General features: G+C 39.5%; 1 protein-coding gene across 6 annotated transcripts in view; it reads left to right on the top strand.

Annotated features, from left to right (window-relative positions):
- The window catches only part of ENTPD7 (ectonucleoside triphosphate diphosphohydrolase 7), an 87,180-nt gene that overhangs the window by 47,004 nt on the left and 16,190 nt on the right, over positions 1-23,986 (top strand). For 4 of the 6 annotated variants that reach the window (XM_046655524.1, XM_046655525.1, XM_046655527.1 and 1 more), the window contains 6 exons: positions 394-496; positions 1,629-1,811; positions 15,654-15,859; positions 16,114-16,264; positions 20,466-20,569; positions 22,738-22,794. In XM_046655524.1, the coding sequence (XP_046511480.1) occupies positions 489-496; positions 1,629-1,811; positions 15,654-15,859; positions 16,114-16,264; positions 20,466-20,569; positions 22,738-22,794 (709 nt within the window). In that variant the 5' untranslated portion in view covers positions 394-488. Of the gene's footprint in view, positions 1-30; positions 148-393; positions 497-1,628; positions 1,812-15,653; positions 15,860-16,113; positions 16,265-20,465; positions 20,570-22,737; positions 22,795-23,986 lie in introns of those variants that run through there. The other 2 variants (XM_046655523.1, XM_046655526.1) reach the window with 2 other exon arrangements.

The following is a 23,986-nucleotide window of genomic DNA, read 5'->3' on the forward strand; positions in this document are numbered from 1 at the left end:
CAGTCATTGGCTCCCTGCGGTTTCCTTGGGGACGTGGCGCCGCCGGCCATCCCGGCCTTCTTCCGGCTGGGCTGGAGGCCGCCGAGAGCCGCTCTGGAGCGAGCCGAGGGGTGCTAAGGGAGCTGGCGGGCCGCTCGACCCGTGAGTGTGAGCGCGGGAGGGCTGCGGCGCCGCGAGGGACGGGGAGGGGAAGCGGGACGGCTGGTTCCTCGAGGACGCCACTGGCCCTCGGGAACGCCCCGCGCCCAGGGAGCCTGGGTAGGGTCCGCTGGGCCCCAGGAATAAGAGCAGACGGATCTGGCGTGGGAGCCCGGGCGCCGTGGCCTTCTCACGGAGATCTGTTCTCGTGGGTACTGCTGGAGGTAAGCCTGAAACCCAGCCAACTCTTTCCAGGCTGCAGACTTAGGAGATGCCTGGGACAAGGAGACCACCTTCTCAGGGCAAAAGGAAAAGGAGGTGACAGGCGTTGAGACCACTGAAGGGAACCCATGGCTAGGTAAGGCTGCACACTTTCTTCTTGGCTGGGGGCTCACTGGGGGGTGCATGCTGGTTGAGGGGCCCTGGGAGGTTGTTACAAGTGAGGTTTGCCCTAGTGCTGCATATGGACTTTGCAGCATGGTCAGATGGATGCAAAGAAAATCAAAGTTGCATTCTTTTGAAGGCAGATAGAACAATAATTTCCAGCTCATAACCCCAGGGTGATGGAGTAAGTGCTTGCTCAGCTCTGAAAAGTGCTAGATTGTGATGTTCTTTCAAATTTCCATTTGAGTGAGGCTAGATGCCCCTTGAGGAGGTTAAACAAAGACTTTTTTTCAATGAGCTTTAGACACAGACTGAGGTCCTTTTGAAACAACAAAGAAAGTGAACTTTACAATTGAATACACTTATTTATACATTGTAATACTCCGAAGCTTTCAGAAGAGAGTAATGTGGATCTGTGGATCTACATGTACCAAATGGGATAGTTGTCAAATATACTAAGTGGGGAAAGATGCAGAACAGTAGGTATGCTGTAAAACCTAAGGAATAGAGAAACACACACATGCATATATTGCCACATATGATAAATTTATGCTGTATTTATAGAATATCCCTGGAAAAATACACAGAAATTAGGTAGCAATGGTTGCCTCTGAGAGGAAAATGGTGGGGTTAGGACAAAAGACTCACTTTCCACTATATATCCTTTGAAATTGTTTGATTTTTTTTTTTACCATGTGCATATATTACCTATTAAAATGTTTTCAAAAATCAGTTGAATAAATTTTCTGACTATCCACGTTTTGGGTAGCATTTTCAGTGGGAATGCTGTAGTTGCTCTGATTCTTCAGTGTTACGAGGTTGCCCAGGGAGACTGGGGATCTTTTATTAACATGAGATTAATTCTTTGAATTGCACCCCAAAGTGCAGACTTTGGAAAAAGAGCAGATAAGGCTTTTTGATTTATAATAGAAACTCTATGAACGATATAGGTCCTTTCCTAAATTTTGGCACTAAAAGAACATTTACACTTCTGGTGGCATGACTTTTTGCCTTTATTAGGAAGGGCTTTAATCTGGTTTAAAAACCATTTTTAAGCACTTAATTTTAGAGACTCTTCTTACTTACTAATGTTTGTCTCATTTCAGGATCAGTTTTTCCTACCTCTGCCCAGCCTCCTGGTACTTCACTGTGCCCACAGTGAGCCCATTTCCCCGTCAGCGGGTGGCACTCCTAGGACTCTTCTTCATATCCTGTCTCCTTTTACTTATGTTAATCATGGACTTTGGACATTGGGGTGCTTCAGTGCCACGAGATAGGCAATATGAAAGGTGAGTCAGCGTTAGAACACTTTGATCAGCTTTGGCGTTGAAGTCATAAATATTTTGCTGAGCTGTGTAACACACTACTACTTTTGACCCTTTTGGGGAATACTGCACTGTTAGTAGTAGAATTACATGCCACTTATTACATAAAGAAGATCTTAAGCCCCATTTTAGCAATGTTCAGTTTTGATTCAGGAATGCTGATGCTGCGTTTTAATCCATGAAAGACATCTTTCTATTTTCTTGGTTTGATGGGCTGACTTACTGGGTGCATAAATGTTAAGGATTGTTATGTGCTCTTGATGAGCTGACCCTTTTATCTTAGTAAATGACTCTCTTTATCCCCAATTATATTCTCTGCTCTGAAATCTAGTAGTCTGGTATTGATAATAGCTACTTCAGCTTTCTTTTTGTTTTAAAGATTGGTGCCTGAGCGAACAACTATTGCCAATCTTTTCTTTTCTTTTTTTTTAAATTCTTCTCCCCAAAGTCCCTCAGTACATAGTTGTATATTCTAGTTGTGAGTGCCTCTGGTGGTGCTATGTGGGACACTGCCTCAGCATGGCCTGATGAGAGGTGCCATGTTCATGCCCAGGATCCGAATCAGTGAAACCCTGGGCCGCTGAAGCAGAGCATAGAGCATGCAAACTTAACCACTTGGCCAAGGGCCTGCCCCACAGCTTTCTTTTGATTAGCGTTAGCATGATGGATGTTTTTCCATCCTTTTAGTTTTAGTCTGTTTGTGTCTCTATGTTTAAAGTGGGCTTGTTGTAGGGAGCATTTAGTTGTCTTGCTTTTTATCCAATTTAAGAATGTCTGCCTTTTATTTGGGGGGTTCAGGCTATTTACATTTAATGTGATTGTTGATTATGTTTAGATTTAAATCTGTCTTGCAGTTTGTTTTCTGCCTGTCACATCTGTTGTTTGTTTTTCCTCTTTTTCTCCCTTCTTTGGAATTGAGTACATTTTTTATGATTCCATTTTATTTCCTTTGTTGGGTTATTAGCTATAACTCTTTATTCTTTTAGTGGTTGCTTTAGGGTTTATAGTATACATCTTTAACTTATGGAGTCTACCTTCAAGTAATATTATACCTCTTCGCCCAGAGTATAAGAACCTACAGCAGTATGCTTTCCTCCCTTTCCCCTTGGCCTTTGTGCTATTGTTGTTGTACATTTTACTTCTTCATATGTTATAAGCTCCACCATATATTGTTATTATTTTTGCTTAGGACATTCACTTACCTTTTAAAGAGATTTTAAAAATAAGAAAAAAATACTTGTATACTTACCATTTCTGGGCTTCTTCCTTCCTTTGTGTAGATTCATATTTCTGTCTGGTATCATTTTCCTTTTGCCTAAAGGACTTCCTTTAACATTTCTACTAGTGTGAATCTGTGGTTGGCAAGTTCTTTCAACTTTCACGACTGAAAAACTTTCATTTTACTTTTCTTTCAAAAGAAATGTTCACTGAGTATAAAACTCTGGGTTGATTGGTTTTTTCTTTTATTACTTTAAAGATGATGCTCCACTGTCTTCAGGCTTGCATTCTTTCTGTGGAGAAGTCTGCTGTCATTTTTATCTTTGTTCTCACTGTACATGCATCTTTTTCCTCTGGCTGCTTTTAAGATTTTCTGTTTATCACTGATTTTAAGCAATTTGATTGTGATGTGCCTTGGTGTAGCTTTCTTCATGATTCTTGTGCTCATGATTTGTTGATTCTTGGATCTATGGATTTATAGTTTTTAATCAAATTTGGAAAAATTTTGACCATTATTTCTTCAAATATTTTTTCTCTCCTCTCTCACTTCTCCTTTGGTGTCTCAAAGACATATATATTGAGCCACCTGAAGTTTTTACACAGCTCACTGAGGCTTTATTCATTTTTTTCACTTTTTTTCCCTCTGTGTTTCTTTCTGGGTGTTTTATATGCTGTGCCTTCCAGTTCACTGGTACTTTCTTCTGTAGAGGCTAATCTGTGAATTCTATCCAGTGACAGCTGAATACCTTTTTTCACAGAAAATACATCTGAATTATTTGATATAGTTTTATATGCCTTGCCACTTGCATAGAAGATCTATATTTCTTTATAACAGTGATTCATTTTGCTTTTTTTGTTTGTTTTTGTTTTTCTACTTTTTTTTTTGTGAGGAAGATTCACCCTGGGGTAATGTCCATTGCCAATCCTTCTCTTTTTTCGCTTGAGGAAGATTAGCCCTGAGATAACATCTATACCAGTCTTCCTCTATTTTATATGTGGATCACTGCCACAGCATGCCTGACGAGTGTTGTAGGTTCACACCCAGGATTTGAACCCACAAACCTGGGCTGCTGAAGCAGAGCGTGCCACACTTAACCACTACACCATGGGGCTGGCCCCATGCTTGTTTTTTTAAGATTAGATTCTGATTAGGCTACAAAATGAAATGATGACATGTTGTGTTCATCATTTTCAATGTGATTTTCTCTGTATTGCTTCTCAGAGAGCATCAGTTAGGAAGCTTTGGGCTGCAAGTAACAGTCAAACTGACTTAAATAATAAGAAATTTTATTGGCTCACATAATTAGAAATACAGGAGCAGAGAGATCACCGTTTCAACATTGGTTGGCAGGGTGGGAGTTTCTGTCTCTGTTGTCCACAGTGTCAGCTTACTACGTGCATCCTCACTCTTCTCCTGTGGGAGAGGCAGATCTTCTATGCTCTCTTGTAAGAATGAAGAAGACCCTTCCTGGAAACTCTTTCCTTTAATCTTTTTTGGTCAGAATTGGGACACATGCCTCCTCCCCCTAATGTTTCTGGGTTGTTCTGTCCCCAGAGTTTCTCATTTGCAATTCACTTTGGTCATTCATTCATTTATTCATTTGGCAAACATTTATTGAGCAGCCACTATGCGTTGGGTGGTATAGGCACCAGGATGTGGAGATTTTAGTACCTTTTTTCAAGAAATGTATATTTTCAACCTTTCTTCCTCCAGCAGCACTACTCATTTATATTTTTTGAAGAGGAAACACTTATTTAGATGACTATAGTTGTCAACAGTTGACCTTACAAAGCCTGTTAGCTTTGGAGAACTACATCCATAATTTTAGTTTTAATTAGTTTAAAATGCTTATTGAGATTTTCTTGACATACCTGAGTATGGTTTCCCACTGGAAGACAGCATAGTCTAATTAGGGAATTCTATGTTTGTTAATACGGCTAAAGACTTAGGGAGTGAGTGGTGAGCTATATTGCTGGAGAGGTGGATCAGGCTGGGTCTGTTAAGCCATTTTAGGAGGTTTAGAGATTATCTTAAGGCCAGAGGGAAGGCTTTGAAAGGCTTTGAAGAGTGATATGATCGGAATTGCTTTTTAAAGAAAGCTCACTTTAGTGGCATTGTGGAGAATGAATTGGAAGTGAATAAAAATGAAGGCAAGGAGATGAATTGTAATAGAGATGATGCTGGCCTGAACTTGGGTGTCAACAGTGACGATGGAGAGAAGTAAATGCATTTGAGGGATGCATGGGAAGTACAGTGATCCCATAGTTCTTGTCTACTACTATACCCCAAGTGACCAGATCCAATAAATATTTAAGTTGAATTAATTCAACAAGTTAGCTGCAGAGCTAGGAAACACACAGACTGTGCCTGTGTGGTGACCTTACTGAAGTCCCGATACCCTATAATGGTCTGACTCTGACTGAGGAGCCAGTAGCCATATGGTCTAGAGCTCCTTGTTCTTTAATGAAAAGCTATATACATATTGCCACAAATTACCATATATCATTATACTTCATGCATGCCAGCCTCCATGAGTCATTTAGAAAGCAAACTTTTGTCAACAGCTCGCTGCATGCATGGCACTGTGCTAGGCATTAGGGTTCAAAGATGAATAAAACGTGGCCCCTGAACTCATGGAGTTCGTAATCTAGTTAGAGAGGCAGATGTGAAGGAATAATTATTTCCCAATGAGATAATAGTTTATGTATAACTGTGTAGAGTCAGGAACAAAGAATCAGGAACTCTGTACAGTCAAGAATCCGGAACAAGGTTAAGAATCAAAAATTTATCAGAAGAGGCCCATCTGTAACCAAATTTGATATCATTAAGATCATGTACTAAAAGCTCATATACAATACTGATAGGAGAGGCTCTCTCATAGAGCCTGTTTGTTTTTATTTTACACACTGTTTTAATTAGCTTGGTTCTGTTGTCTCAGAACGCAGCAGATAGCAGCAAGTTAGAATGGTGGTAGTGGGGGAGAGTATGGTAGTCATTAGATTTGGGCACACTGATGACAATAGTCAGTAATATACTGGCATCTTGAGAGTGAGGCAGGAGAGAGGAAACATTAAAAGTAGACTCAATAATTCAAAACTTCTACAGACCATTTCTATGGTGGTAAACAGCTCTACACATTTTGTTACAACTGTTTTATTACACAGTCTAATAGTTTATACTAATGATGACTTTAAATCAGTGATTTTCAACTTCTGTGTATCTGAATCACTTGGGGACCTTTAAAAAATGCAAATAATTGGATCTCTTCTCAAGGTGATTCTAATATTCATCCTGAGTTGAGAAGCATTGCTTTAAGGCTCAGTTATATTTATTTGGGGAGCTGTTGTGGTGTAGAGGAAAGAGGGTTGATTTTAGAGCTAATCAGCCCAGTATTTGCTAGTTGGGTGATCTTGGACAGGTGTTGTATTCATGAATCTCATTTTCTTTATGTATAAAGTGGGGGTAAAAATGCCTGCCTTGTCGTGTTGTCATTTGGATTAAAATATAAAAATAGAGCTGGCCTAGTGGTGTAGGAGTTAAGTTTGCACGCTCTGCTTCGGCAGCCTGGGGTTCATAGGTTCAGATCCCAGGCGCGGACCTACACACTGCTCATTAAGCCATGCTGTGGCGGCATCCCATGTGTAAAGCAGAGGAAGATTGGCATGGATGTTAGCTCAGGGTCAATCTTCCTCACAAAAAAATAAAAGAAAAGAAAGGAAAAAAGAAAAAAAAAGATAAAAGTATCTAGCACTTCCTGGTACATCATGGATATTAGTCTTATTATTTGAAATAATTTTTATTTTTCTGTTCTCTAATTCCCTTTTCGACCCTGCAAATATACACTGAAGATAATGGGCAGCATTATCTCCATCTGAAATTTTCCTTCCATAATTTCTTTTTTTTTTTTTAATTTTTTTTTTTAAGATTTTATTTTTTCCTTTTTCTCCCCAAAGCCCCCTGGTACATAGTTGTATATTCTTCGTTGTGGGTCCTTCTAGTTGTGGCATGTGGGACGCTGCCTCAGCGTGGCTTGATGAGCAGTGCCATGTCCGTGCCCAGGATTTGAACCAACGAAACACTGGGCCGCCTGTAGCGGAGCGTGAGAACTTAACCACTCGGCCACGGGGCCAGCCCCCATAATTTCTTTTTTTGTGGCAGCTGCTACTGCTTAAGCACTGGCTGATGATAAAATGATTAAGTAAATATTTAAGAATTGATGGAAACACTTTAATTGGAACAGCTTATAAAAAAATTTTAAGACAAGTGGTTGTGGTTGTGATTTTTATATTTCATACATATAGCATAGTCATATTTTTTCCAACTTAAATTGTTCCTGATTCACAAGATGAAATTATATCAGTATTTTGTGGTGTTCCAAAGTATGTACTGTGCTGCCAGGAACACGCTGATGTATAGCTGTCTTCATGGGAGAAGGTTTGGAAGACCTTTATCAGGAAAACGTGTCCATAGGAACACCAAATTCATTCTATGTTCTCAATAAATGAGGCATTGCTTTAGTTAGACTTGATAATATCTCTTGCATGTTGTATCTTTGTGTTTTAATATGTATGAAAGTAGTTAACGTTTAAAAATTGTTTTAATTATTTTTGTATTGAAAAAGATACTTTCATTTGAATGTTTTTCAGCCATTGGTGGAACTTAGCATATCGCTTCTGAGGTGATATGACCCAGGACTTTAGAAACCGGCGGGGTGTTTCCTCAGTAGTTTCAAAACGGAAGAGTTGTAATCTGTTTTTTTCTTTATTATGAACATGTACCCACATTGTTTCTGGGAGGAGGAAGCAGGAGGTTTGCTTCAGAACTAGAATTTAGGAAAAGGTAAATTTAGAGCGGGATGGGGTGATTTAGTAAGGATAGAGTCCAGAGCTGGTTTGTTTTGTTTTTATTTTTTTAAAATGGACTTTATTTTTTAGAGCTGTTTTAGGTTCACAGCTAACTTGAGCAGAAAGTACAGAGATTTGCCAGATACCCCCTGCCTCCACCCAAAAGCTATTTTTAAGAATAATATTTGTTAGATGTGTGTTTTAATCAACTATTTATCTGGTGTGTGCCATATGTTATAAGACGTTCTCCAACAACTTCAGACTTAATATGTATTTTATGTCAATTTATTCACTTATTCTGTAAATATTATTGTGTGTCTACACTGTGGTATCAATAGGGTAGCCACTACCCACAAGTGGCTATTTAAATTTAAATTAATTAAAATTAAATAAAATAAAAAATTTTGTTCCTCACTTGCACTAGTCACATTTCAAGTGCTCGCTAGCCACGTGTGGCTGGTGGCTCTCCTATTGGACAGTGCAGATAGGGAATATTTCCATCATGTTAGGAAGTTCTATTTGAAAGTGCTAAGTCTCCCATATTTCAGGCACTGCCCCAGATGCTGGGTAAATTGTTAAAATGTATTAATAATTTTTAGTATAAATTAAGTTATTCATTTTTAGTATAATAATTTTAGTATAGTAATTTTTAGGCACTTTTAGCATGGATACATATATATTGTGCAAGACAAATGGTAAATTGTTCTTACTTAAATGTTCTGTATATTCAGTACGTTTCTTAATTAATATTGAATGTTGTTCACTTTTTGGTCAGCCCACTACGTCTTCATTAGAGGGGAAGCTTGTCTGGCTGACATTGATGTCAAGAATGTCTTTTGTAGTTTTTGAAAGGTGGTTCCCTTATTCTCCTTTGCCATCTGGGAATACATGAAGAAGAGGTTCTGTGTCAACAGTTGGCTCAGTACTAGCCTTCCTTAGGAGTTTCAGTTCTGTTTAAGTAGAAAAAAGGCATTCGTTTTGGGTAGGAAAAAAAATGATAAACTTTAGGATATGCAGATAAGGTAAGGCTTCTTATGTACAATAGAATAATTCAGAGATTTTTGCTGGTGAAATTGAAGGCATTTATATGCATTCACATTTATTACTTTATTCACTTAACTTGTCCTTAGTGGTGTTTATAGAGTTTATAAGCAGAGCTTTAAATTCTAAGTGTTCTTGACTGCTCCGATTAATCTTGTTAGGAGATAAGCAATAATGTTACGAGATGCTCTTCTGGGTGTGTATTACTGTCATCAGTCATTCATGGCTACTTTGGCTATAATGTCATTATGTTTGTTTCTGAGCCTTGATTGGAGTTGAAGAGTGTTATGACATTCAGCAAAGAGCTGGTGGCCCCCTGCTGATGGCGTCCACCTTTAATTGACTTTTGGTGCATTACCGAGTTCTCTTTGAACTCCAGAAGTGGTCTAATTAGTGTTGATTTTGTAAACAAGGTAGTGGTTTGGTCAGTTACTACTCTAATGCTGTTAATGTTTTCAGGATAATGGCTGTGAAAAGCCATCGTCTTCCGCTTGGACCTGAGGTGATGTATTTGTGGGTAACTTTCTTTTCATTGACTCAGCAGTGACCAGAGGGAAATCGGGTTTCTCAAATACAGAGAGGGTGTGTCGGGGGGAGGGGGTTAGAATGTGTACTGGTGAAGCAGGTCTCTCTTGGGTGGGCAGAGGTGAGGGATTCCAAAGCTTTTGGAACTTTTCTCTTGGGCTTTAGATCTTTAAGGATCGACTTAGGGCAGCATCAGCAAAGCAGGAGGGCCCGGCAATGCACGTAACTGACCATGATGGTTAAGGCCAGGACTGCGAATCACAAAGGAAAATATCCCAGAAAGGACCAGTGATCCATCCGTGTTAGGAGCCTAAAGAGAGGAAGACCTTCAGGTGGCTGAAAAGTGTAGGAAGCCTGGTTAGACCACAAGAGGTCAGAATTCCAAAAAGAGGTGAACTGTTATTTCCCAAGAGGGGGAAATTGTTCTTCAGTTACTCATTTGCATGCAAGATGAGAAAAATGGAGACTTTCTGCTGCTGGCAGCAATTCATCAAAAGACTGAAATGAGAAGTGTAACATACATGCCATCTGGTCCTATCTTTCTCCCTTGTGTTCTAATGTCAGCTGACATTTTTCTGCAATGGACACATGGAGACTTCTAAGACAAGAGAAAGCAAAGGTGAATTGCAACCAAATTACAGCCGTAAAGTTGCTTACCTTGACAGGAACCAAAGAGGATGGAAGGATGCTGTGGGAAGCCATTGAAACTTTCTAAGAAGGAGACCAATTGATCTTGAGTATAACTATACAAAGACGTAGAAGAGTTATTAAGAAACCAACAGCTCTATATTGTGAGCTCTAGAACCAGACCAATCAGTATGAATTGATACATATCAGAGAAATGGGAGACTATTGTGACAACATTGAGGTACTGCAGTTAAAGTACCTGCTCTTGAGAAGGTAATAGTCTAAATGGAGAGCTGGAGCTGTTGAAATATGAAAGAGGTCTTAGGGACTCATACTGGAATATAAACAAACTGCTTAAAGGGAATAATGACACTCCAAGCAAACTGCTTAAAGGGAATGATGACACTCCGTATTTTTGAACAGAGGAAGGCCTTTTCAGATCATTGTGGATATTACAAGAGTCAGCATTGTTGAGGAGGCTCCTTAAGAACTGGGGAGCCATGTCAAAGAAGAGAAAGGGGAAGGAATAGGTAGAGAAGCAGATGAATGTTAGAAAAAGAAGGTCACACTACAGCAGTGGGTTCTCAAAGTGTTTACTGACGCTTCGGAGTCTCTGTGACTCTTTCAGGGGGTCTGTGAGGCCAAAACTATTTTCGTAATAATACTAAGATGTTATTTGCCCCTTTTTAAAATTGTGTTAAAAACTTAACCATCTTAACCATTTTTAAGTGTACATTGTTATGCAACCAATCTCCAGAACTTTATCTTGCAAATCTGAAACTCTATACCCATTAAATAACCTTTAATCTTATACTCATTTTACCTTTATATTATACCCATTAATTAACCCTTTTTTCCCTCCCCCTTAGTCCCTGGTACATACTATTCTTTTTTCTGTTTCTATGAATTTGCGTGCTTTACATACCTCATATAAGTGGAATCATACAGTATTTGTCTTTTTGTGACTGGTTTATTTTGCTTAGCATAATGTCCTGGAGGTTCATCCATATTATAGCATATGACAGGATTTCCTTGTTTTTTAAGGCTGAATAATATTCTATTATATGTCTATACCACATTTTGTTTATCCATCATCTGTCAGTGGACATTTGAGTTGCTTCTACCCTTGGCTATTGTGATGTTATTTGCCCCTTTCACTGAGCTGACATTTACACTGATGATACAAAAGCAATGGTGGGTAAAACTGTTGGTGCCTTAGCACAAATCAAGATAGAGGCATCAAACTGTACTAGTAGTTATTGTAGTCTTCATTGTCACACAATTGCAATGGAAAACAAAAGTCCAGTTCCACTTAAGAATGTCTTTTTAATATTCTGTGACAAAATGGGAAATATGCATTAAGCACTTCTGTTGCATACTGAGGTTGTCTGGAAGAAAAGCGCTTAGGCAATTGTTGGAGCTTATGAGCTAACCCTCACTGCTTTTATCATGGAATACTATTTTTTTTTCCTGAGGAAGATTAGACCTGAGCTAATATCTATTGCCAACCCTCCTCTTTTTTTTTGGCTTGAGGAAGATTAGCCCTGAACTAACATCTGTGCCAGTCTTCCTCTATTTTATATGTGGGTTGCCACCACAGCATGGCTGACGAGTGGTGTAGGTCCATGTCTGGGATCTGAACCTGCAAGGCTTGGCTGCTGAATTGGAGCACACTGAACTTAACCACTAGGCCATGGGGCTGGCCCCCACTGGAATACTATTTTTACTTGAAAGAATGACTGCCAGAAAAACTGTGGTTTCAGACTTGGATATTTCACATGCATTTTCTTAAAAATGAAGGAAGTAAAGCCTGTTGCTTTGAGCAAAACAGCTGTCAGTTTTTCTTGCCAATGATAAAATTTGAGCTTTCAAGTGAAAATTAGAAGTTTTGGAAAATTTGTTCCTGCCGCTGTGAGTTTGATAGCTTCCCAATACTTAAAAGACTTTTTTGATAAGATTGGTAGATTGATAGATTGATAAGATTGGTAGTGATGTTAATGAATTTTTTTTTCTTTTTTTTAAGATTGGCACTGATCTAACGTCTGCTGCCAACATTTTTTTTTTCCTTCTTCTCCCCAAAGCCCCCCCAGCACATAGTTGTATATTCTAGTTGTAGGTCCTTCTGGTTGTGCTATGTGGGATGCCCCCTCAGCGTGGCTTGATGAGCGGTGCTAGGTCTGTGCCCAGGATCTGAACAGGTGAAACCCTGGGCTGCCGAAGCAGAGCCTGCGAATTAAACCACTTAGCCGCGGGGCTGGCCCCTGAATTTGAATTTGAATTAGAATTAAATGTGTCAATGTTAGGAAGATTTGCATAGCTCACTGAACCAATGTTTCCCAATATCTGATGTTAAAAATCATGCATGGGTAAAAGCCATTCAAAGTGCAAGATAAATCAGTGGATTTTAATGTTACAGAGTATGAAAAGTTCTTAGATAGAGTTTTAGATTCCATGTTGCAACTAACTTTTAAGAAATTTCTCTTGTTGAGTTGTAGTGTAGTATCAAAGAAGAATATCCACAGTCATCTAAAAAGGCTATTAATATACTCTTCCTTTTTCCAGCAACACGTCTGTGTGAAGCTGGATTTTCTTCATATACTTCAACCAAAACAACATACTGTAACAGATTGAATACAGAAACAAATGAGAATCTAGCTGTCTTCTATTAATCCAGACACTAAAAAGATTTGTGAAACTATAAAACAGTGCCACTCTTCTATTTTTTTGTTGTAGAAAATAGTTATTTTTCATGAAATGTGGTAATATCTAATGAGTTTATGATTGTTGTATCTACATTAATTAATAAATATTTTTAAATTTGCCATTTTATTTTCTAGTATCGTAAATATAGATAGATATAACTCATGTGCACAAAAGCTCTTTGGGGTCCAATAGTTTTTAAGAATATAAAGGGATCCTGAGCCCCAAAAGTTTGAGAACCAATGTACTAGAAAAAAGTTATTCATTAAGTGGGGGGGATGGATCCAGAGTCTTGTCAGAGAGAAGTAGAAGGGGGGTTTCCAGAAAAGGAGAGCAGAGAAAGATGGGTGAAGCATGTGAAGTAGAAAGATTGCCATCGTGGGGAATAAAAAGTCACTTTGGGCTAGAGATGGATTATCTTGCCTGTTGCTTTTCTGTGTGTAGTATTTTACAAGGTCAGTATTTCCAGGAGTTCTGTGCCTTGAACCCAAAAATTAGCCCAGCTTTCGTGTGATAGAAATGAGCTGTTACTAGTTGATTGGCAGATTGTGAGTCCAGTTCAGCCCAGGAATTTGATTAGAATGAGAAAGTAGAATGTGGTGAAACAGAATCTTTAGGACTGGGAACTTTCTAGTGTGTAACAGATTTTTAGCACCTGCTTCATTTCCCATAACTTACTCTCATACCAAATCCAGAAAAAAGTTCTGCCTGACCCCATCCTATGCAATAATTTACAGCATTATATTAAAGCTCAAATGTTTGTTCTTCTCTTTTTTAAAAAAGGCATCTTGCATTGTAGAATAGGAAAGGTACTCAGCTCTGCTTTTTCATTTGAGAACTGTTTCTACATGTTTTTCTTTTCAACAAGTTTGCTTTTCTGTCCAAAGTAAGGAACCCTGAGGTCTGTATAGCAATGTGAAATCTCCAGTCAACACAGGCTAGATTGTTTGAGGGGTGTGACATGTGGCTTATTGTTCTTATCAGAGGTGCATTTACTGTGAGGCTCTTGATCCCTACGCTTCAAGGCCCCTCACTTGCACGAGTCCCTTTTGTATTCGTAATATTGAATCTTTTTTTTGAAAGACGCCCTTCCCCGCCAGTTGTATTAGCTTCAGGCGTCACAAAACCCAGTTCCGAGGAGTCCTGTGTGAGGGTCTCGGGATCCAGGAGACGGGGTCGAATGCGTAGGGCGGATATCTTAGGAGGAAAGGAGTTTAGCTGTAGTGTTTGAAAAAACTGACAGCATTTCTTTCGAGGCATTTATTCAATTATTAGCTCAACGTGTGGTAATACTCATTCAAATTTAAAAGGACTTAGAAGACAAAGTTTTAATCTATCACACAACATTTATTCTTAGCACCAAGAAAGAGCCCTCCTTTTCTGTTTAGTATGCTAAGAGCCCTTCTCCGGGGGCTCCTCTTCAAGCGAAGCCTTTGCAGACGAGTTGGCAGCGTTTGTGCTTTTCAGACCCTCAGGCTCTGAGGGAACGTTAAAGCCTCAGTGCTCGTTTTGCCAACTCTTAACCCTCTCTTCTTTCTGGACTTTTTCGCCCTTTCTCCCTAGAGTCTTCCACTATTTGTTCTCCCCATAATTACCATGTAATGACAAGAACAGCGGCAGCAACGGCACAGTACTGTGCTGACTACTCAACCTACATTGTCCCTCTCAGGGAGAGACTCGTAGCTGTCCTTATCTGCAGATGAGGAAACAGTCTGGGAGAAGTTAAGGAACTTGCTGAAGGTCACACAGCTGAGAAAGTACTAGAGTTGAGATTCAAACCTTCGTGTTTTGATGGCAGTGTTTTTACTTGTTTCGTCTTCCTCCTGTCAGCCAGATAATCTCGGAATGAGAATCTAAGAAAATCCCAACACAAAGTACTAATGTCCTAGGACCTAGAAGCTTTTTGTTTATCTTTGTCTTCTTCTTTTTTTTTTGCTGAGGAAGATTAGCCCTGAGCTAACATCTGTGCCAGTCTTCCTCCACTTTACATGTGGGTTGCTGCTACAGCATGGCTGACAAGTGGTGTAGGTCCACACCCGGGATCTGAACCCGCAAACCCAGGCCGCCAAAGCAGGTGCACCAAACTTAACACCACCCCATGGGGCTGGCCCCCTTAGAAGCTTTTTTTTTAACACTGTAATGTTTTATTTTTTAAACTGGATGTTGGGTAGACAGGCATTGTTTTATTGTTATTTTTTACTCTATTTGTTTTTTATGAACCTTCTTTTTATAACCACAAAATATTTTAAAAGATTATAGAAAAGAATAATTACTGTATTTATGAAATACATTTTTTATTAATGCAATTCTAGCAATATAAAGTGCAAAGCAAAAAGCCCATAAATATCAGCACCTAGAAACACACGTTAAGTGATTAATGATTAGTCGTTGATTAGTGATTAATGATTAAGTGATAATCATCCTGTTTATTTACAGAAAAGATAGAGAAGAAGTTATTAGGATTGTTTTAGTTTCTAGTACGCGTGACAAACGCCCCAAACCTTAGTGGCTTATATCAACAAAAACCAATTATTTACTCAGGCCTAGAAGTTCTTTAATGCTTGTTAAGAGATTTGCTACCCCAGCCAGTTTCAGACCTGCCCCCAGACATGGAGGAGTCTTTACTTATCTCATTCCGTGGCCTCTAGGCAAGCAAAACAGCTCCTTGCTTTGTATTCGTCACATCAGTAAATATGGCCAGTATTGTTTCATTCCTTTGTTAGGGTGTGTAGTCTCATGTGCCTGGTACACGTAGGCACTTAATGAAGACTCATAAACAAATGAATTAAGTGGTGATGGCTGTCAGGGGCTTGGGTGCTAAATGCCCGCGTCTCTTTTTTCCTGGTTTAGGTATTTGGCTCGAGTAGGGGAGCTTGAAGCTACTGACACTGAAGACCCAAATCTAAATTATGGACTTGTTGTGGACTGTGGCAGCAGTGGCTCCCGGATTTTTGTTTATTTCTGGCCAAGACATAATGGGAACCCCCATGATTTGCTGGACATCAAACAGATGAGAGACCGCAACAGCCAACCTGTGGTTAAAAAAATCAAGCCAGGTACTAATGGGAATATATTTTGTTGTTGATGTCTCTTATCTGCTACAAGCATGAGAGGAGAGAAGAGAAGAGAGAGAAAGAATTCTACCCTTTTCTTCTTGAGATTCTGGATAATGGGAGGGATATCTCATTCATTGCTGCCCCCTCCTCTCAAATAAATAAGTGTTTAGGGCCTTAAGCAGAACTTTATGAGATATCAGTCTTCTGAGTCAATGTGATCTGCTTTTTAAAGAAAGTATTTTATCTTACTTAAGGAATCTCTGCAATGGCTGACACTCCAGAACATGCCAGCGATTACCTTCGTCCTCTGCTAAGCTTTGCTGCTGCCCATGTGCCTGTGAAGAAGCACAAAGAGACCCCCCTTTACATCCTGTGCACAGCAGGCATGAGACTTCTCCCAGAGAGGTGAGGTGCAGGGTCTGAGAAACACAGGAAAATGGGTGGCTCACGAGTTAAAAGGCCGATTCCATGCTCTGTGGTTCCCTGGTCTGAGGGTGGGATGTGGGTACACCACAGAGTTGACAGGTGGCACTAAAAGACTCCTTGCTCAAAATAGAGCAGAGCCACCCCTGCATTCAATTATTTCACAATCAGTTGTTCACACTTTCCTGTCATTTGCTTCTTTGGGATCAGTATCTATGTCTGAGATGGCCGTAATGATCTTAGTTTGGACTGAGGGTTGGGAGCCGTGGTGATGGTGATAAATTTGGATCGTGAGGCACCTAGAAGGGGGAGCATAATTACAGAAGGGTAGTAGGAGAGTCACTTGAGAGACGGGGTCCTTTGGGGCTAGTAGGAGGCCTCTCCTAGGAATGCCGCTTTCTCTGTAACTTTGCCTGGCTCTCTGCTGATAGTTGGTGCTCTTTGCAACGCTTAGTCTCCATTGCTTTAGACGTTTTTCCCATCCCAGCCAGTCAAGTCTTTTCCACTTGACCTTGGCAGTTTAGCCTGGTATGTTGCCACCTGATCCCTCTTTCTTTTCTGGCAAAAAAGGAGGAGGAGGAGAGCGAGGAGGGGGAGAAGGAGAAAGAGGAAGAGGCAGCGGTTATACTTAGGTCAGACCCCTCCTTGTTTGTGATTTCTCCCCTTTGACACCTCCCCAGCCCCTCCACACTTACGGTCATGGGGTGGAACGAAGCTCCCTGAACTTTAGAATTCATCCTTCTGGAGTGTTCATAGACTCATAGGCATCAGGTATTTTTTATTAGCTTAAATATTTCTCCTTGGTAAATAGCCGTTCCCTTTTCCATAAAGTTTCATTTTGTATACTTGCCCAACAACAGCAGAAACCTCAGCCACAGACGTAGGGCTTCATGCTGCTGATGCCAGACGAGCCAGACAATACAACACATGTTGACTTCTTTCAGCAGACTTCTCGCCTTCTGTTTAGTGGTTTACTGTTGAGAAGCAGATTATTTTCTATAGCCATTTGTCAACATGAGCGGCCTTCTAGCTCCTTGTTTTCCCATACACTTTGGTCTTGAAATATTTTTGTTTTGTTTTTACTTATTCATAAAACCAAACTTTAAAATATTATGACTGCAACCTTAGATCCTTAAAGGAAGTCTTAAAAACAAACAAAACATTTATAATCCCACTACCCTATCAAAACGTTTTCATTTCATCACTTTCCTGTCTCTCTCTACATTTATATGTAATTTCTACAAAGTTGTAATCATACTGCACATACAATTTAGATTTTTTTTTTTTTGAGGAAGATTAGCCCTGAGCTAACATCTGCTGCCAATCCTCCTCTTTTTGCTGAGGAAGACTGGCCCTGAGCTAACATCCGTGCCCATCTTCCTCTACTTTATATGTGAGACGCCTACCACAGCACGGTGTGCCAAGCAGTGCCATGTCTGCACCCGGGATCCAAATGGCCGAACCCTGGGCTGCCGAAGTGGAACATGCGCACTTAACCACTGCACCACCGGGCCAGCCCCTAGAATTTTTGTTTTTGACATAAGTGATATTCACATTGTTCGAAATTTTAGAAACTCTGAGAAGAGTATAGATGACACAGGTGGTACCACATCACAGGTTTGTGCATGGCCTGAGATCTCACAACCAAGGAAAGAGAAGGAGGGCCAGAGAAACAGCTGAGTCAGAGGTCAAAAAGGCAGAGCCTACCAGCAGGGTGATGGTTTGGCCATGTTTTATTTGTCTGGAGCAAAGGAGAGGATTGCCTCACCTCCTGGCACTGCTCAGCATTGCCTCTGTTTGTCAAAGAAGTTTCTATCCAAATAAAACCCAATATCCAGACTCCACCCCATTTGTCTAAGATGGTTGCTGTCAGTATGGAAGCTCTGAATATTAATATTTATTTTATCTTAAAAAGTTTTAAAGAATTTGCTTTTTCTTTTAACTTGTTTTCTTTTTTTTTTGGTCAGGAAGATCGGCCCTGAGCTAACATCTGTTGCCAATCTTACTCTTTTTTTGTTTTTCCTTCCCCAAAGCCCCATTACATAATTGTATATCCTAGTTGTAAGTCCTTCTAGTTCTTCTATGTGGGATGCTGCCACAGTGTGGCTTGATGAGCAGTGTCTAGGCCCATGCCCAGGATCCAAACTGGCAAACCCTGGGCTGCTGAAGCAGACAGAGCACATGAACTTAACCTCTATGCTGGCCCCCAGTTTTAACTTGTTTTCTGATCACTTTTAATAATGCCAAGATCTGGCCTGGGCTTATAAATTGATTTCTACCTCTTAAGCAGCTATAGTTGTTGACATAAGTGGAACTATCACTGCAGGAACCTGTTTTGTATAATTGATACTTTGCTAATCTATTAGCATGTTGATCAGTATTCAAAGTGGATTTGAATCACCTGGACTGTATTTTGAATTTATTAGCACTAGGTTTTACTTCTTTGTCAAAGGCCTGGACTAACAGAATTTGTCCCACTTTATTTTGTAATAGAACTACTCTTAAAAAATTACAAAGGTAATACAAAGTAATAGTTAAGATGAAACACTTTTTATTGTGGGAAATTTCAAACGTATATTACAGAGAACAGTGTAATGAATCCCCATTTACTCACAACCCAGCTTCGACAGTTATCAGCATTTTGCCATTAGAAGAAAATAAAGAAACAATACTGAATTTTAGAAATGAAAGTTCTATCCTATCCTGTGTAGTACATGAAGAGTGTTTTTTGTTTTCTAACATAAATTGAGATCATGTTATATGTACTGTTTTGTAACCTATTAGAACTTAAAATATATTGGACGTCTTTTTATGTCAATACCTGTAGATATAAATTGACCTCATTTCTTCGAAACATCTGTATAGTGTTACCTTGTATGGATGTACCATAAATTATTTAACCAGTCCCTATTGATGTACATTTAGGTTATTTCTGGTTTTTCATTGTTACAAATAATGCTGCAGTATTCTTCCTCTTTGTAATCTTATCCGATGATTCCTTGCAATAAATTTCTAAAAGTGTAATAGCTGAGTCAAAGGTTAAGCACATTAAAAATTTTGTCATGGATTGCCCTTTAGTAAGATTGTACTAGTACTTTACATTCCAGACAGCAATATCTGTTGGTGCCTCTTCTTACATATCATCACCAAAACCAGCAAGTCCTCTTCTTCAGGTAGTTTAGAAGCACATCCCACAGGGAGGGCAAAATAGTCCCTTTTATTCCATCCATGTGAAATCCTTATCATAAGAATTTAATATGTATAACAGTGAGCTTTTTTAGAAACTATATTTGACATTATACTTGAAGATTACTACCCTAAATGTAATTCTTCACTTTTAAGTGCGAACAGCATTCTTCCCTAAGTGATGCTGACAACTGTCTGAGTCAATAGAATATTTTTGTAATGAGCAATTTAAAAAATCCAAGATAATTGCTCTTCTTTTTAACCAGCATTTTCCCCAGATTCATATTATTACTTCTAGTTTTGTTTCTTTGCTTTTATTTGTCTGATGATACTGATAACATAAAATTTTAGAGGAATAACCAACTGGATAGATACTAAGCTTCCAACGTCATTCTGAAATTGTTATGACCTTTGGATTTTGATCCTGATCTGGGTTTTCACAAAAAATAAGATTTTTATAAAGAAAAAAACCCAACCCTTGAAATGTGGAAAAGGAGGTTAAAAAGTTCATTGTTGGTTTGTGTAAAGGCTTAACTTAGAAGCTCGTGGACCTGCCAGTGCTTCCTGTGTGCTGATGTGAGGCATTGTTTCTGTGTTGTGTAAGATCTGAGGAGGAGATTGCGTTCCTCGCTTTAACAGCTTCCTTTCATAGTAGTTAGGAATAACGTAATTACATGTATTTTATAGATTACAAAATTATGCTTCAATTTCCTGTGGTTTATTCATACTCAGCCTCTGAGAGTCTCATCTTTTCAGACTATTTGAACTGTAACATTACATAAAGGAAAAACATTCCTGTTACCATGTTGCCTTTTAAGTAGGAAGCCGTTTAAACCTTTGTAATCGAAGAAGGTACCAAAAAGAAGGCGAGCTCCACAAGTGCATGGGGTAGGTGACCGGCGAGGTCGTAACAAGGCGAAGTAGAAGGTCAAGTTGAGGCTGTTTGTGAGAAGAGAGTTAAACAATTAACTTGTAGATTTTTTGTTCTTTCTTTCAGGAAGCAGTTGGCTATCTTGGCTGATCTAGTGAAAGATTTACCACTGGAGTTTGACTTCCTCTTTTCGCAGTCTCAGGCAGAAGTGATCTCTGGGAAGCAGGAAGGTACTGGGCCCTGAGGGGTGCTCTGGGTCACCTCCCAGCAACCACGACACTGTCTCTCTAACGGGAGTTTAGGATTATTTTGTATATCTGTTTTTATTCTGCCAGTAATTTTCTTGATTCTGCTATATAGTTTATTTGATCATTTGCATATCCTGCATTGGTATCTGTTTTAGAATGCTGCTTCTAGAAGTCATAAACTTATATCTGATTTTAGCTTTGTGCTAAGTACGATGTTTCTAAGAATGTATTAGTATTTAATGATGATTCCAAATGGATATTTGGTTTTTCAAACCAATTACAATTAGCTAATTTTGAAAACATACATACTTCCAGGCGATGTAGTAAGTTTGCCACATTCGAATGTAAAGCAAATTATTAGATTAATTAAAGTGAAACTTTAATTTCAGGGAATGAGCAGGATGAGTGACTTTTGTTTGTTATGGGCTTTCCCTTCATTGCACTTACTATGCACTATTGATATGTCCCTAAAAGCTCACACTTTAGGGACACTTGTAGTTTTGGGGTGGAGTTGACTGTGTTCTCATATGGCCCAAGTGTGGCCTGTATGATGAATTATGTTTCCATTTCTTGAAGAAGAGAAATGGTTTTGGCTTCTAGTTGCAGTTTACATAGGGGAAAAGATTTACCTTTTTCAATTTCATTGCTGCATTTTTCAGTCCTAAAATTTCCATTTGGTTCTTTTTTATGTTCTCTTTCTTTGCTGAGACTTTTTATCTTTCCATTCATTGTAAGACTGCTCTTATTTCTTGATTATATAGCTACCTTAATAACTTTGTTTGATCATTCTAACATCTGTGTCATCTCAAGGTTGTCATCTTTTCCTTTGTGGTTTGAGGTTTGCTTAGTTCTTGGTATGCCAAGTAATTTTATGTCGTATCCTTGATGTTGTGAATATTACGTTGAGGACTCTGGATCTTGTTTCAATCATAAGGAGAATGTTGATTCTTTTGTTTTAGCGCAGTTGACCTGGGTGGTTTCAGGCCTCAAGTTCTCACCTGCCTTCTGTGGACTGTGATTCTATTGACTCATTTTTCGAGGCCTTGGCACTGCTATTTGGATTTCTCCCATGTGTGTGCGAGCCAGTGGCCAATGTGGAATCTGGGCATAGCCCATACAAATGGGTTGTCTATCCAGTAGTTCAGTTCTCAAAACCTTTGATATTATGTAGCATCAGATCCACGCACGTGTAGCTTGGAGGTGAGCCCAGGAGTTCATACACCACTTTGTTCCCTACTCTCCACCATCTCCCCAACACTTTCTGGTTCTCTGGGGCTCACTTTCATGGTCCTCCAGCCAGAAAGCCAGGGCTTTGATTTCCCCACTCTGTCATGTGTTTCCCGTGATTGCATCTGCATCCAGGGCTAAGTGGTAGAGGACAGAGGGAAAAAAATAAGCTACAGGGACTTGTCCCAACTCTTGAGATTACAGCTTCTCTGGTCACAGAGAAGGATTCATATCCCTCAGAGTTTTAGGCACCTGCCCAGCCTCTCCCTCCACTGCTGCGGGATTACCTGTGGTAGGAGAGAACAAAACAAAGGAGGGGAAAGGCAAGGGATTTCCCCCTACTCTTTCTGAATCTTTGGAGTTTCCTTTTCTCTTCCTTGGACCAGAAAACAAGGTCTTGAAGTTCTTTCTGTCCACACCCGGTGTGTACTTTTGTGTTTCAAGCTGCTTTGGAGTCCAGGCCAGGCAATATCAGGGAAAAAAATGGGAAACTCACTACTGGTTTGGTGGGACTTTCACTTCTGATCTCTGTCCCAGTGTGCCCACTCTCGTTCCCTTTCAGATTCTCGGAAGTCTGCTCCATACACTCTATCCAGAGTTTATACTTGCATTCAGTGGCGAGATGGGGTGGAGTGTGCTTACTCCATCTTGCCCAGAGCCAGAGTGCCAAGATTTACATTTTTGACATTTGTTTTTACGTGTTAATTCCTATTTGTTGTAGGAAATTTAGAAAATGCAAATAATTTTTAAAAGAGAAAACCATCACAAGATAAAAGCTTTTAAATTCATGCACTGAGACTGTGGAGTAAAATACTATTATCGGTTTTTTCCAAGAAAAGGAGGGAAAAAGCAGCCCTGGGGAGAGGTGTGTACATGGCGTAGCAGTAGAGAATTAAGCAAGGGCTTTTATATTTCTCACTCAGGGGTTTATGCGTGGATTGGAATCAACTTTGTTTTGGGAAGATTTGACCATGAGGATGGTGAGTAATACTGTCCTCTTATGACAGTTCTAAGGTTCATGTCATGACCTATCAGTAGCATGTAAGTGCTAATTTTGAGTTGTTTTTCTTTCTTTCTTTTTTTAAAACTTAAGATTCTTCATTTTCCAGTTCTAATTTGCTTTCTTTTATTTCTTTTTAACTTTTTAATATGGAAAGTTTCAGACACTCACAAAAGTAAATAATAAAATGAACCTATATGAATTCATTACCCACTCAACACTTAGTAATGGTTTACCATTTTTTTGCCCCAGGCTCCCTCCATACAACCCAGGTTTCTTTCCCTGTTGGATTTTTAAAAGCAAACCCAGACATACCATTTTATCTTTATGTACTTCATGATATATCTCTATCCAATAGGGAATTTAAAACAAACAAAATCTCCAAAGTGCCATTTTTAAACTTAACAAAGTTAACAATTCCTAATATCATGTACTATCCGTCTAATACCCACACAGAGAGTTCCCTGATTGTCCCAAGAGTATTTATTTGTAGTTGTCTCGTTCAAATTAGATTCTGAACATGGATCACAAATTACATTTGACTGATATGTCTCTTTTCACTTATAACAGTTCACTTTACTCCTACCTCTTTTTTTCTAAATCATTGATTAAAAAAAAAAACTGGGTCACATGATAGAATGAATTTGTTACATCCTGGATTTGGTTGACTGTATCTTTTTTTTTTTTTTGAGGAAGATTAGCCCTGAGTTAACATCTGCTGCCACTCCTCCTCTTTTTGCTGAGGAAGACTGGCCCTGAGCTAACGTCCGTGCCCATCTTCCTCTACTTTCTGTGTAGAAACGCCTACCACAGCATGGCTTGCCAAGTGGTGTTATGTCCACACCTGGGATCCGAACCGGCGAACCCTGGGCCACCAAAGCGGAATGTGTGAACTTAACCGCTGTGCCCTGGGCCAGCCCTTGGTTGGCTGTATCTTTGTGGGGTCTTTAACATGTTTCTCATCTTCCTTTCTGTCTTGTAAACTGAAGCTTAGATATAGAAGCTTCATTAGACTCAGATTCAATTCTTTTGCTAAGTGTTTCCTACTACATTACATTAGGAGTTTTATGATGTCTAGTTGTCCTACTTTTAGTCGTGTCAAGACTGATCAGGTATTCAGGGTTCAGGTATTGTCAGCCTGATCTAATCTATTATAAAAATTTCCCATCTAC

Source organism: Equus quagga, chromosome 2, assembly GCF_021613505.1.
Source record: "Equus quagga isolate Etosha38 chromosome 2, UCLA_HA_Equagga_1.0, whole genome shotgun sequence".
In the NCBI taxonomy this organism is placed as follows: Eukaryota; Metazoa; Chordata; class Mammalia; order Perissodactyla; family Equidae; genus Equus; species Equus quagga.